The 14,676-nt window shown below is 40.0% G+C and overlaps 1 protein-coding gene across 28 annotated transcripts in view; it reads left to right on the plus strand.

Moving 5' to 3' along the window:
• The window catches only part of TACC2 (transforming acidic coiled-coil containing protein 2), a 231,758-nt gene that overhangs the window by 153,758 nt on the left and 63,324 nt on the right, over positions 1-14,676 (plus strand). For all 28 annotated transcript variants that reach the window (XR_003094403.1, XR_003094406.1, XR_003094404.1 and 25 more), the window contains one exon: positions 11,252-11,403. Coding sequence is in view for 23 of the 28 variants with exons in the window: in XM_025205913.1 (XP_025061698.1) it covers positions 11,252-11,403 (152 nt within the window). In the remaining 5 variants the exon portion in view is untranslated. The remainder of the gene's footprint in view (positions 1-11,251; positions 11,404-14,676) is intronic.

The raw sequence follows: 14,676 nt of genomic DNA on the forward strand, positions 1-14,676 counted from the left end.
TGGCGGGAAAATTCCACTGTGCCGAGGCACTAAAAATCATTGGGTTGTGACACATATGAGACAGTGGAGTTACAGGAGTGTAAGTGAACTTAGGATCAGGTCCCTAATTTTGCCTTCTGCTCAGCTATTTCCTCTTCCTGCTCTTTTGTTACCACTGTTGTCTAGACATTATGACTGGCTTTGCAGTTTATTTCTTCACAGTACGGACTCATTGGTGGGCTTATTTAATTGTAAGGTAGATGGGCTCATCACTGAAAATCCCTACAATGGTATAACAGCTCATTAATAGTTAATAGTCAAAAAGCGTGTCCCTAAAGGAACTATCTTGTAAATGGATTCCAGCAGCATGTAACTAGTATGCATCCCTTCCCATCTCTTGACCAAGGATAACTGTGAAGTCTGGTACTGAAAATGGTCCCCAAAGGAGAAGAGGCGGGGAGGAAGAGTGAGCAGGGCAGAAGACTTTATGTGGTATGTAATAAATTATTGTCCCCTCAGCTTCTGCAAGCCAGACTAAAGTCAGTGCATTCACTGTGTATGATAAAGAGTCTCTGTTGCCTGTATTGTTTCAGTATATCTGAGGGTCTCTGCCATTTTGATTAAATCAAAATAAAGTGGGGGAGGGGATACAGACTTGCTCTAGCATTGTGTCTGCATGTATTCGTCAAACCTTTTTTTTTATTTCTCCATCTTCAAATTCTCTACACTATTCATTACTGTAGCATCTAAGGATTTGTAATATGTCTTCAGCAATTAGATTACCTCAGCGTTTGCAGTATTTCCTGTGTCCCTATACAAATATAATACAAAGCTTTTAAACATGACATACTCTTGTTGCAAACAATATACTCGTAAAGCAAGCAATCACACTATTCAACTGGCTTTTTTGATGTTGAATACTACATTAGTATATTTAACTAGAATTCACCAAGTAAGTAAATATTATGCAAGAAAATAGCCGTTAGTTTGGTATAGTATTATATTACCCATATCTTGATGCTCAGTAAATTGCTGTGGGGTCCTCAGTGACAGTTTTGAAACTGAGGCTGTATCCAGAACAGTCTGAAAATAAACAAATAGAATTTTCCTATTTGGGTTAGACTTCTGTACTTTCATTTTAATAAACTTTTTTGGTATCAACTCTTAATAACAGACCCACCGTTCATATCATATTCCTAAACACAACAGAAAATCACAAGTCTTTGCAGCCTCATGCCAAGTTTTTTTCTAGATTCTGTACAAAAATGTACAGTAAGGGAAAGTCCTTTCCTATGAGATTTAATAGTCTAATAAGAGGAGCCAAACAAAGATGGGAAAGGGAACAGGAGACACAGACAGAGCTGAAGTGAATTGACCATGGTCATGGCATAGCCCGGTGGTGGAGCTAGGAGCCCAGATTCCAGGGTAGGGGCCTAACCACTCTGCTTCTCAATATTTTTGTACAAAAAATTAAACGGTGAAATCTATCAGTCTAAGAATAATATAACATGGAAGAATTGAAAAGCACAGGTGAGGTAAAGCATATTGTGGTTTGATATACATTATTTTACATTTCTTTAGTGCCTCTCTAAAGTTTTGCAGTGCCTTTAGGTTTTAGAGTATCCAAAGCTTACTGAAAAGTGAATGGCTTCTGGTCATATACTCTACTATTTGTCTATTTATATTACCCTCCATATCTCTTCGTATTAGAGCAAACACAGAACTGGTATCTCTACTAGCTGTGTTCCGGTTCCACTTTCACTAACAGGGCCTGTTCTGAATTATGCATGGTGATCTTACAATTAATGTTTCTGAAAATGATGGATGGCAGCAAAACTGAGAAATTCATTTTGCTTTTATATTCCCACTTCATCTCTCAATGGGGTTTCAAGGATAAGAAAAACTAAATCTGTCTTCAGGAATACTGAATTGAACACTGTAAACATTCCTCCTTCTCTTGCTGATTTAACTTCTTCCATGGGTGGTTGACAAATCCGTGTTAGGCTGTTCATTTGCAGTGGGCCTTCAGTTCCAAGGCTTTCTCATTCTATCTCCTCTACGTGATTTAGAGTAGGGGTCAGCAATCTACTGTCCATGGACTGGATCTGTTCTCTGGGGATGGGTAGCTTTAATTGTATTTCAGCAGCAGGGGGCTGTTCACACATTGTAACTAGGCAGTGGAGAGATGCAGTGGTTACACCAGCGACTGGGTCAGAAGTGCCACCTCACCTTGGACCCTAGGGTTAGAGACAGACATTATACATAAACCAATTTAAGTGATCAGAAACTGGTTTAAATCTATAACTGAACAGATGTTCAGTGCACATAAACCAGTTTGAAAATGGCTGAAACCGGTTTGAGATAAATCTGGTTGAATGTAGCGTCAGACTTAACTCATTTGGGTCAAACCAGTTTATACAATGTCTGTCCCAGACCCCTTCCTGGTTTAAGTTAAATCAGAGTCCCCAGCATCGCAGATGCTTTGCTGGGCAGGGCTCTGCTGTCTGCTTCAGCCCAGGAGGGCTGGCTCCTCCCCTTTGCTCCCTGGCTGCAGCTCTGGCAAAGACTGCAGGTACAGTGGGGACTACCTGACTTCCCCCTGCTTCCCCCATCCCCCTCACCACTCCCTCCTCAAGCAGAGAGTCCCCCCTCCCGTCTGCCTTACACAGACACCTCTCAGCATTAGCTAGCAGACTACATGCTGGCTGCAGTCTGTGCTGTGGGAGAGGGGACAAAGACAGATAGGACAGTGTTGGCTTAGGGCTAATTGGAGCTAATCAAGAGGTAGCTGGTAACCCTCCATTCCTTCCTTGGAAAAAGTTGTTTAAGAAGAGCTGGAACTAATGGAGATAGGCTTTTGTTTTCTTGATGGGCTGATAAACACTGAGTTAGGGGTGATAAACACTGTTATCAATTCCCTGCTGGGCTGGTCAGGAGCAGTGGGTGGGGACCCCTCCCTGATCGGACATCCTGCTGGGTCCTGTCTACACCCCCACCCTGCCCTCAGCTCAGCCCTGAGGAAGGGAAGGGAGGGCTGCTCTATCACTTCCCAGCTTCCACCCTGAGCCACTGCAGGCATATGCCTGCATTTCTTCAGCCCAGAGGGGATGTCTGTGTTGTTACAAACCCGTTCAGTGTAGCCAGGTTAGACTAACCTGCAAAGATTGAATCAATTCAGGCTCAGGCTTTTTGAATGTCTGTCCCTAGCTCTTCTGGGTTGTTTCAGCCCACCATTGCTAAGATGTTGCCAATCTCTGGACTAGAGCATTTATTGCACTGATTTTTAACCAGGGTTCTGCATCACCCTGGGGTTCCCTGAGATCCTTTCAAGAGTGGTGTGGGGTACTACTCAGTGTTAGCGTTATTAGGTGTGCAGACATGATTCACAAGATGATAAACCCCGAGATTTCAAATAAGAATGCATAGTGTCAAAAGCATTCTGACCTGTTGTGATAGTTCTCAATTCTTTGCAGCAGAAAAAATGCTCTATTGTTTTTCTGTAGTAAAAAAGCAAAGAAAACCTACAGTGGTACTTTCCAAAGGATGCCTTGGTTTTAAAATGTTGAGAACCACTGTGCATTTTTCACAGAAACTTCAATACAAAAAGTAACTGCATGGGATTTTCTACACATATACACCACATCTGTAGATCAAACCACATATCCTCATCATAATTTGTAGCTGCAAATGGCCCTGGTGGGATGTACTTCAGTAGCTATTTTTTTTCCAACACAACAAACTATGAGTCACCTAAAATTGTATGTGGAGATATGAGATGGAAAAGCTGCAGAGTGGCGTGCTTCCTCTTAAGCACCCAGGACTGCAGACAGGTTGCCGGAAACATCTACAGAAGTAGATGTTAGAGCTGGTCGGCTCTGTTGGGATGACTAAAGTGAAGCTTCAGGGGAATATAGGTGGGCAGAAATGACAGAGCTGGGAGTTCAGCTCCCCGGCACTCCATCTCCACCATCTTTTTGGGACTTTCTTCTTTCTCTTTTCCTGCATAGGTCCAGTTAGTCCTGCTGGATCAAGGTTGGGTAAGAATATAGAAGACTTCAGTAGACCTACAGAGTGTTATATTAATTTTATTACCCTTAAAACATTTTTGCACAGAGGTGGCATGTATAGGCTGTATTTTCTGTTGGAGAATACTGAAGTCAGTACATGTGTGAAGCAGATCATTTTCCAGTTTATGAATTTACTACACAATGTTTATTCAAATCTGTGTGGCCTGGTATCACTAAAACAAGATATCTGCATAAAGAAAAATGAATATTGTATATGGTTTACTTGAATACTTACAGGTTAAGGACAAGTTTGGTGGAGCATATGGTGGATACAGTAAAGCTGCAGGTTAAAGCGATAATGTCTATGTACCCAGCATGTGAGAGAGACTTCAGTTCTGGGCCATGCTTCAACTTTTGGCAAATCTGTCTGTTCTTTCCTTAATGGTAAATTGTGAGGTTTAGAGAGAAGATATACACAGTTTAAATACAGAGAATTATGTGCTACTCAGTGGTCCAGCTTTTTTAGTAATTCTAGTGGCGCAAAGAAGCCTAAAAGTAGGCTTTGCTGATGTTTTGGCTGTCTCCAATCTTTAAATGGCATTCAGCTTGTATTGTAGCATCATTTTACCTTCCCCCATCTGTCCGTGCAGGGGAAGAGGTGCATGGTATCTCTTCATTCCAGTGCTGCCGGTTTGCTAGAAGGGGTTTGAACTCTCCCTCTCTAAAATCCCATTCAATTATGCATCACTGAACTGTGGGCTAGAGTAGCCAGCGGATGAGAGCTGCGTAAAGCTTCTGGACAGATGGGAAGGGCATTTTTTTGGCACACTAAGAAAAAAATGATACAAACATAGAGTTTGCTTCAAGGGAAGCAACTCCATTGAGGCAAATAATGCCACATGTGTGCATACAACAGTTCTGAAAACTGGGCCATTGTATTCAACATTAAGAATGATGAACCTTATTTAAACCACTCATGCAACAAAACCTGTGCTAAATCTCTTGGTCCTTTGCCCAGTCAGGATTCACTTTTAAAGATAACCATTTATCTTTGCTTTGCTGGATGTGTCCTACATGCACAGTTGCATGGTATCTATTGCTGGGCTATAAATTTCAAGAAAAGCCTGAAAAAATACAACATTCTTGATAAGGCTGAGAAAATCCTATCAGCAATGTAGCAGATTTTTTACTGAACCTTGTCTCCAAGTGACACCTGGATTCACTTCATTCTAGTGATTGTAGCAGTTTAATGGAGTGAACAGGGAGGAGAGACAATAAAAGGAGAAATTCTCATGTTTTGAATATTTTGCAGCTATAATGACAATGAACTTTATTTCTGAGACTGCAGTAACTGATGACTTGCTTTTCCAGTGCAAACTTCAGTTTCATTATTAAAAGGGAGGGTGAAGCATCTCATGGGGAGGGAGGGGTTTCCATGAGGCCAAAGGTGAGGAAGAGAAGCGAGCCCAAGTCATTTCCTTCATTATTTCCTCTTGAGATTTGTATAATAGCTGGACAAAATCCCAAGGTTTCCAGATGAAAGTGGGAACAGTGAATTTTCTCCATTTGTTATAGTGCATGCCAGGATGTGTTTGATCCAGTGTTATTTTTGCATTTCCTGTCATGCTCTCTGGTCCAAAAAATTCTGCATGTGCACTTCTTTTTCTGTTTATTTAGTATCTTAAACCTGTGGGAGATAAAATAATTTTCCTGGTCATATTCTAATCACTTTGTAGAGCAAGATAAGCTTCTACCATCCATCCTATCTTTACTATTTTCTTTTCTTTCCTTTTTCACTCAACTCTCATGTTCCACCCTTCATTGGTTTTTATGTGTGTTATTTACAGATACACAGACTCCTGGTAGGGAGAGATGAAAAAGACCTACTTAGACCATTATCGTGTCAGTTAAGAATTGTACCCTACATACTGTTCTTGATAACCTAGTACAATTAGATTAAAATAATTCCAGGTAGATTTTAAATATATTCCTTTCTATCAATACACTTGTATATCATTTACTCAATTTTGTTTTTATTTTTTTGAATACTTGTAAAAGATCCCATCAATGCAAAATGCCTTGACCAAACAGGGCAACCAGATGTACTTGCTGACTAGCTTATATGTTTGTTAAATGGTAAGAAACACTTCCTATGCTTTTTAAATCACTTCTGTAAGTGATCAGTATAAAAATGATGCTGCAGATAAGTTAGAAGACTTCCAAAAATCTCTCATAACTTGCCACCTCTAAAAAGTAGAGTATAGTCAACCCAATGCATTATTGCTTATAATCATTACTTGTATTTCATATTATTAATTTTAGAAGTGGTAAAAAAACAATTATACCTTCTTATTCCTTTTTCCCTTTGTATATTTTACAAGCAAATCCTAGAGGAAACCATTGAGGTACTGAGACTGTGCTCCTGCTTACATAAACTTTACATAAACTTGACTCATTTTTTCTTGTTCACTTTCTAAACACAGTGATTGCACAGAGAAGCAATAATACTTTAATCTTTAACCTTCTTTTATATGTGTGCATGTATTAATCTCTCTCTCTCTCTCTCTCTCTCTCTCTCTCTCTCTCTAAGAAGGAGAATATGGTTATGTTACAATTCTGGAACCTGATTCGATCTTAAACAGTAAACGTTTAAGGTGGATTTGACAGTTAAATGTGAGACTTGTTTCACATCTCATATTGGTTTACAGTGTGATGATATTCTCACATTCCTGACAGCCTAAGTCCATGGAGAACACATCACTTAATTTTGTGCACTGGCAGAATAGAACAAGCTGCCTTTGTTTCAAGAAGGAACTTCCTTTGGATCACAGCTCTGGAATGGTTTTGGTATTTTAGTTGTTGCTGTATCAGGGAGAAGTAATTATCTGGATTGTGGGCACGTCTACACATCCGCTTGAATGTGCAGTAGCCTATTCTACTGCACATTAAGGCGGCGTGTAAAAAACTGGGCTAATACACTAAGGTGCAGTAGAATAGGCTACTGTGCTTTAAGCATCACTGAAAAAGAATGTGCTCGTGCTACTGCACATTAGTGCAGCCTAATGGACATTTTAGTGCATCATATTGGAAGTCCCAAATTTGATGTGCATTAGGAAAGCACATCAATGCACGTGTAGACATGCCCTGTCTGGATTAATATTTCCAAAAGAAATGCAGTTAGAAAAGGGGAATAAGATCCACTAATGCTGATGCAAGGCATTGAGCAAATCACAGGGGTCATCCTCTCGCTTTTTTTAACAATTCTGAATGAGTTGTTAAGTAAAGTAAAACTTCAGAAAGGAAAGGGAAATACCCACTTTTTTATGCATTAAAAATGGAGCTGGCTGCCCCTAAAGTCAGGGATAGACTCAGGAGTCCCCCCACATTAAGGAGAGAGTCTGGGAGTTGTGCTCAAGCAAAGTATAAGAGCTTCCAGATTCCCAATGGTGTGAAATGGATCCTGGAAGCCCTGAGAAAATCCCCTTCCCACTCCTCCCAGTCCTGTGGCAGAGACTCTGGAAACCCTGGTTTGAACTGCAGTTCTCAGGGCTTTCAGAATTCCTGATGCGAAGCTGGGATCTGAACCTGGAGGCAAAGTTTCAGACTGACATATCACAGCAGGGAGCTTGAATGCACTGAGGTCACTGGCCTTAATGTAATCTGCATGGCAGGGGTAGCTTGGAGTCATCTGCTCCTTAACCACCCATATCTGTGAAGGTTACAGCAACATTATTGTTATCAATACAAAATACTAATTTAAGAGTAAATGCTCCACTTAGGGTTTGCATTTTAAACAAACACTTGAAAATTTACCGGACACCTACTGACCGGAAGATTAGATTTCCTTAATCACTTGGAAAAATAACTAAACCAGGGAGTTCACTTGGGGAGAGCTCCATCCAAAGCTGGAACTGAAAGATAGGACCCGAACCCTTGTTGTGGATCATGTCTGGACCTATGTCTGGACTCCATCATTCATCCCAGAGTTCAAGGAATCCTGCATCATCTTGGCTACTGGGAGGAATTGGTGTTTTCTTACTCTACCCTTTGCCACTTCCTAAACTTCCTGGCAGTTGTTGGAAGTCCAGCTCTGTGTGTGTGTGTGTGTGTGTCTACGTCTGTGTGTCTGTGCATGCACAGGTATCCATAGCTCTGCTCCTTCCACAACCTGCTGGCTGCGATGGGGAGGACCTCTTTGGTATTAGATCGTTCTTTCCATTTCCCTCTGAATAGCTTAATTTCTCGACCATGTTGCTAGTCATAATATCACAAGCAGCATCAGAATGAATTTGATATGATATTTATTGGCTTCAATGTTGCTCACTGGCTTAGCAGCAGTGATAGAGGCAGGGATCTTTTCACTGTCATTCTGTTGCTGCTCCTGATGATGATGATAATGAAGAAAACTATGAACTTCAGCAATGGCATTAGAACTGCCTGCAGATTCATGAAGGCAACAGAATTTGATTTCACAATTTTATGGTTATTTTATTCTTCATTGACATAAGTATAGGGCATTCCTTTGTCTTATGTAGAAAAGTTCATTTGAATTCTTGGTATTTCCTCCAGATTCATCCAACAGTTGGAGTGTGGGTGGTGGCCCCATTACCCATAGAAAACATGAGCTCAATTATGGTACTTCTGTTATAAAGAGAAACAAACAGAAGTAGCCTCTCAACAGTGCCAACATAAAAATAGAAGATGTGCCATCAAGCACAATTATACATTAATAATAAGTGTGACTAAGGTGTGGAAACTTTTTCAGCACACTGTATATAATATAGAATTGTATATGTACATAAACAATACATATAACTTGTGCTGTATATTATATATCTAGAAACTAAATGTTCAAAATAGTATGCTATTACCGTTTTAGGACTACTGTATATTTATCCTGATGTAATAAAATTATATTCATATGTCTGAGGGGAAGGAAAAAAAATTAATCCATTCTGTGGTGTAAAAAACATCAAGGAATTGATATACTGTACTCTTAATTGTGCAATTTTCAGTCCTTTTCTTAGACTGTAACTTTCTAATTTTAGGTTTTAGGCTAGGAAACATTTACTTTTTCTCTGTTAAAAATAATCAAACAATAGCTGTTTTCCCTTGAAATGTTTCGATTCCGGTTAAAGTTTCCTAAATTTGTTAGTGAAAGGAAAAACATTGCTTTGGTTTTAAGGACGCTCATTATGTGGCTCTATTTCAATTTACAGAAGCTCTTTGTTTACAGTCCTTTTTGGTCTTTACATTATTGTAAACTTAAAGGGGGATGCATATTTGAAGGGAGGTAATTTAAAAAGATACATCCCGCTGCTTCCCATTAACTCACTCCGTCTCATAGCCTCTTGAACAAATATGATCTGAGCTTTTGAAACAAAGAATGTATGTTGAGAAGCTGACATAAAAATAATGGATAAACAGATGCAATACTTCAATCTTTGTGCACTTCTCCTGGCAGGAGGTAACTTTATTTACAGGAGGCCTGGCCAGTGAACAAAAAGAAAACAAAAAAGAAAAGGGAAACCCTATCAACCAAACAAAAGAGGATAATACTTAGCTAAAATCCTTTTGCTTTGCGCAGGTGTAGTGGTAATCAAATAGTTGCGGAGTTAATGGCAGAGTCCAAGCAGCTGTGTGTGCTGAGACACCATAGCTAGCGAGACGGAGCTCTCATTGGGATTCTGCAGAGCTAGTCGGAGAGAGTCCGGTCCATCCAACCCCTTGAGCTGTCAGGAACAACGTTGGGCTCTTTTCTACTATAGCCCACGCAGGCGTCATGCTGAGAGATCTAAGCAAATGTAACAGAAAGCAAGTCGAGCACTTGCACTTCGTCTGACAGGGAGCTGCTTAAGATAATCCAAAAGCTTCAAGAATGCAGACAGAATTTATGGCTTGGCAGTATGGAGTTTTCTTTTAATTTTAATTAAGTCAAAGAAGTCCTTGATTCCACGTACTGTATGAGGACGACTTGTAGAGCACTTCTTTGGGATGAAATGGCTTTCACTTCATGGCAAATTTTGTCCCCAATGCAGTGGGCGCGATGGATGTGGACAGCTGTGAGAAGTACCGGAGACTACAGTCTCCTAGCCATGCAGAGACTCACTGGAAATAGGCAAGTCAGTCCTGTTTTTCAGGAAACCGTCACCCCATTCAATTCATTGTATTATAGACCAGTGGGAAAAACTGCATCTGACCAGCAGAAATGCTTGCTAAGTAATTACCAAGACAGTATTGTAACAGCATTTTTTGCTCAACAAAGTTATATGAAGAGAAATCAAAATGTTATGCTGTAGTTTCATTTCGTCTATAAAAGCAAATAGCTAGAACAGTTTCCTAAAGTGGTCTTCCCTTTAATGCAATTTGTTATGTCCTTGTGTATAGCCCCTCTCACCCCATTACATTTTTAGGTTAACCATCTCTTTGTACAGCTGTAGTCTTTTAAGCTTGCATTTCATTTGGTTGGCACCATTTTTCATAGCTTCCTTTATGTGCTTTCACCTCTTGTGCACCTTCTGTTTTCTATGTGTTTGTGATGAAGGAGGGGTAGAAATGTATTATTGATAGCATATAAAACTCTAGTCATTTACCAGCCTCGTCTTATCTCGTATAACAAACCAGTACGCTTACTACTGCCTAAAATGCTGCGTAAAAATACCACTATGATGAAATGTGATATTTCTGAGGGGTTGGGCGGTGCAGAAGTTTGCTGCTCAGTCACTTATCCAGTTATAGTGTATGTGCTAGCTAGCCTGTAAGCACACATATAGAAACCTAATACTAGATCATTTTTGAGTGCGTCTTTAATAGGGCCCTGAAACTCTCCTGAGAAGCTCCCTTTGTTTTTTCCCTGAGTTGGTTTGCATATGATCACGCCAAGAAAAGTTTCAGAAACTCTTCAAAAGGTTCCATTGTTGTCTTTCCTTTTCGAGCCTCCTTTACACTGCAAAGCAGGCTTTTCAGGAAGTGTTTACTTTTTAAGTGCATGTTCACTTTTGTGACGCGCAGAAATCTTCAGCGGTGCAAAAGATTTCTTCAAAGAGAACCTGCAGTCATGATGTTCTGCCCTGGACATCATACTGCAGAGTCACCTGGGTGTAGTCTGCCTTTGGGAAATGCAGAGGCAGACTGACGACTGAGCTTTGCTTCCCTCGACTCAGAAAGCCTTGCATTTAATAGTCTGACCTGTCCCTTCCAAATTTGAACGCTCACTCGATGCCATAAGCCCAGGCTGTTAATGAGGCTCTTATTTTCTGTTTTAGGAGCTCCGACTCTGAAGAAGCATTTGAGACACCAGAATCCACAACTCCAGTAAAGGCTCCACCTGCCCCCCCGCAGCCACCACCGGAAGCAGCCCCGGCAGCTGACGCCGCAGAACAGGAAATCAGGCAACCGTTGCCTTCAGAAGACACAGGTAATGAGCATATAACGAATGGGCTGGATCACTCTGGAGGATGGGACTGCAGGGACACATCTCTGGTAATAGCAGCAAAGAAAGGATGCTAATAAAATGATTGCTGAAAGATTAGTTAGCATGTGTCAGGCCTTCACACTGAAAAAAAAATCACTCTCTCCAGGCCCGATTCTGAGCTGCATTGGCCCGTGGGAGGTCATGTCCCCTCTGTAGAATGCAAGGCAGTGTATAAAAAGCAGGGGTTCAAGTTTGGGTCCACTCTACATCCCTTTTTTTACCTTATGTAAGGGTGTGAAGAAACAGTCTCTCGAAAGACAGTTGTATCAGATGAACCTTTCATGCACTTTTATTCTACCATTTTGGGACACCCAGACTGCAGGTTATCTGCTCACTATTGCTCCCTTAGCTATAAGACATACACCAGTGGAGCCAAGGGTTCAGCGGTCCTGAGAAAGGAGAGGTCCAAAAGAGGTCTTCTGCGTAAGCTGCCACTATATTTCTTGTCCTCAGGGCTCATGGCAGTCCATAACTGTCCAGAGGTTACTCCCAGTGAAACACCAGCCAAGTCCTCTCACTTCTCTACAGTACTTTGAAAGGGAAACTATCAGATGAAAATTAACTCAAATTCAGACAAAAGACAGAGATGTCATTACAGAATATGATATCCCCCTCTTAGGTTTTGTGGGTTTGCATATTGTCCGTAGGAAAATATGGCTATGCAGGAGGGTAAAATGAGACAGTCAGCTGCAAAAAAATAAAGATTTCCCTTGATCTTTTAGTAATTGTAGGTGTTACTTATAACTAACAGCAGTTTAAAATGACCTTTTTTTAGTGTTGGCAGTCTTTGTAAAACAATCTGAAAGAACCAAGCATAGCTATATTGTAAAATATCCCACTTTGCATGCAAATATAAGTGCACTCACTGTTTTTTTGAAGATGGACTATGTCACACACCTACATATTTGAAACATTGTGCCTTCACAGAATGGTTTTTACTCTGCAGGATTTCTAATGAGTATATCACTTATGAAAATACGGTGTTCACTGTGTTTCCAAAGGCTAGGTGATATGAGAATGGATTGCAAAGTTGTATTTTATTCAGCGGTCAGTTTATTGCATATTAGAGTGTCTTCTGGAAAATGAGATGTTGCAAGGAGAAATATTTTGCAGTTGCCAGAATCATTTTGCTGTGGCTTTTTTTTGTTTTAATATTATAGTTTGTATGTTTTAAACATTGCAGGCTGTCCAGTTTTCTAGTTAGAACTTAACTGTTAATATTTCTATTTGGGGGTCATAAGACTTCTGTTATGAAAACAAGCAACTTCCTGCGCTCTTCTCTCTTGTGGAATTACATTGCAGTAAGCTAGTGGAGTGTCAGGTTTATAACACTGTTTATGGGACAAAGAAATACAAAGGAGTTTAGAGAATTTGCATGTGGGTTTTTCATATTAAATCAGCATCCTTATTTCCAGTGTTGTGGGAATTGTACAAAACTAGTCCAGTATCTATAGATCATTATAAATATAATGATATGCTCATGGATCAGTAATAGGAACTTGATTACAGGCCTTATTTCAGCAGCGATGGAAGGTAATGATATGCTGATATCATCTGAAGAAAATCATACTGGGTTACTAGGAATGTTAAGACTACTCATTGTAAAGTGCAACACAGGAGCATAGCTGTGTGTACAAAACATGTCTGTAGCAATACTGCAATTTATTTTCTTTAAAATATACACATCACATTTTAGAGTTAGCATACTCTCTCCAAAGAAGCTTCATTTCCTTTTGTTTGACAAATTGAATAATAGAAGGTATGAGTAGAAACTCTTTTAGCAACAAGTTTAATGTAGCTTTTATCTATGCATTAAGAGAGAAAACCTGACAACTTATGCCCGTGAAATTCCCCATCAGACTGTTTGTAAAAGAAAGTCAGTTCGCTCAATAACCTGGCTTCGTTCCATAAAGATAGGTTGGTTTTGTCTGTTCAAAGTTCTCTTTGTATTTCATTTGGATAGTTTTCTCGTGTTGAATCCTGAACAGATGAGTAACATTGTTGTGCGCTGCTCCAAAGCTGCCAACTTTGGCTACAGGAGTGGTTGCATTTCATTGATAAATGAAATGATATCAGTAAACTGTGGCACTCAGTAAAATCTAAGCTCTGATGGACCTTACCTTGTAAGGTAATATAAGTACCTGAAGTATCTCCAGATAATCAGTCTTCTTTTGGACATCTCTGGGATTTATAAACCCTCAAAATGCTGAGTTTTGTTTATATGTAAATTTAGCTTAGAAAATGTCCAGAATATTGTCTAAGATACCACAAAGTCGAGATAAAAAAACTAAGATAAAATCAGATGCCATAAAATCAAGATAAAATACTAAGGAATTATTTTCCACATTGCTATAGTGAAGAGGAAGATCTAAACAGACTTCCTCCTGCTTTATCATTTCTGTAAAAAAGAAAAACCTTAATTTCCCTGATTGCAAATATAATTTAAATGCAGAGAGAAGAAAGGAACAGATATGCTAAGCAGGCTTGGAGTGTGGTCTTTAATTACTGCAGTAGATTCACATTCACTTCACACCCTTGATTACACATGTACTTTCCTGTCACATGTGCTTCTCTTTCTTCTCCCCTTCCTCTCCACGTTTCTCCCGGACGTCTTAAGAAAAGACGGGAGACTGAATATGTAACCAACATGCACTCTACTGGGTTAAAGGCCGTTTAGTGTGTTTAGCTGTTCGGAGGTGTATGAATATCATTTGCATGCATAAGTTGTCTGCAGGAGGCAGGTTACAACAAACCAATGAAGGAACGTGCAGCATTCCATAATTACGTAAAATGCAGTTATTTAACAGGGTGACTTGGGTAAGGAAAAGAAGATGTTTTAAAACACTAACAGTTTTAGCAAAGGAGGGCAACACAGCAATATTTGTTTGTTTTTAGACTCTATTAGAAGATATCCGTGCCCCTGAAATGGCTATCTAGCTAAATTGCATACTTGTTGGGCAGCATGAGCCATGAAACGTTTTGTACTGTAAAAGCCACTTTGAGAAATCTGCATACGTGCGCACAAAGGAAGTCAGTCCTGTACATGGGGTTTCTGTGCAGCTGAAGCACAGCTCCTAATTGGCAATATAAACCTAGCAAACAAAGCTTGCACTGGTGCCATTTCATTAAAAGAGGAGTAGGGGCACCTGCAGAGCCTGGCATGCAGGAAGGGAGAAAACAAGGTAAATCTGTGCTTTCCAGTTTAAAGACTGGGTG

Source organism: Alligator sinensis, unplaced genomic scaffold (genome assembly GCF_000455745.1).
Source record: "Alligator sinensis unplaced genomic scaffold, ASM45574v1 scaffold28_1, whole genome shotgun sequence".
Taxonomy (NCBI): domain Eukaryota; kingdom Metazoa; phylum Chordata; order Crocodylia; family Alligatoridae; genus Alligator; species Alligator sinensis.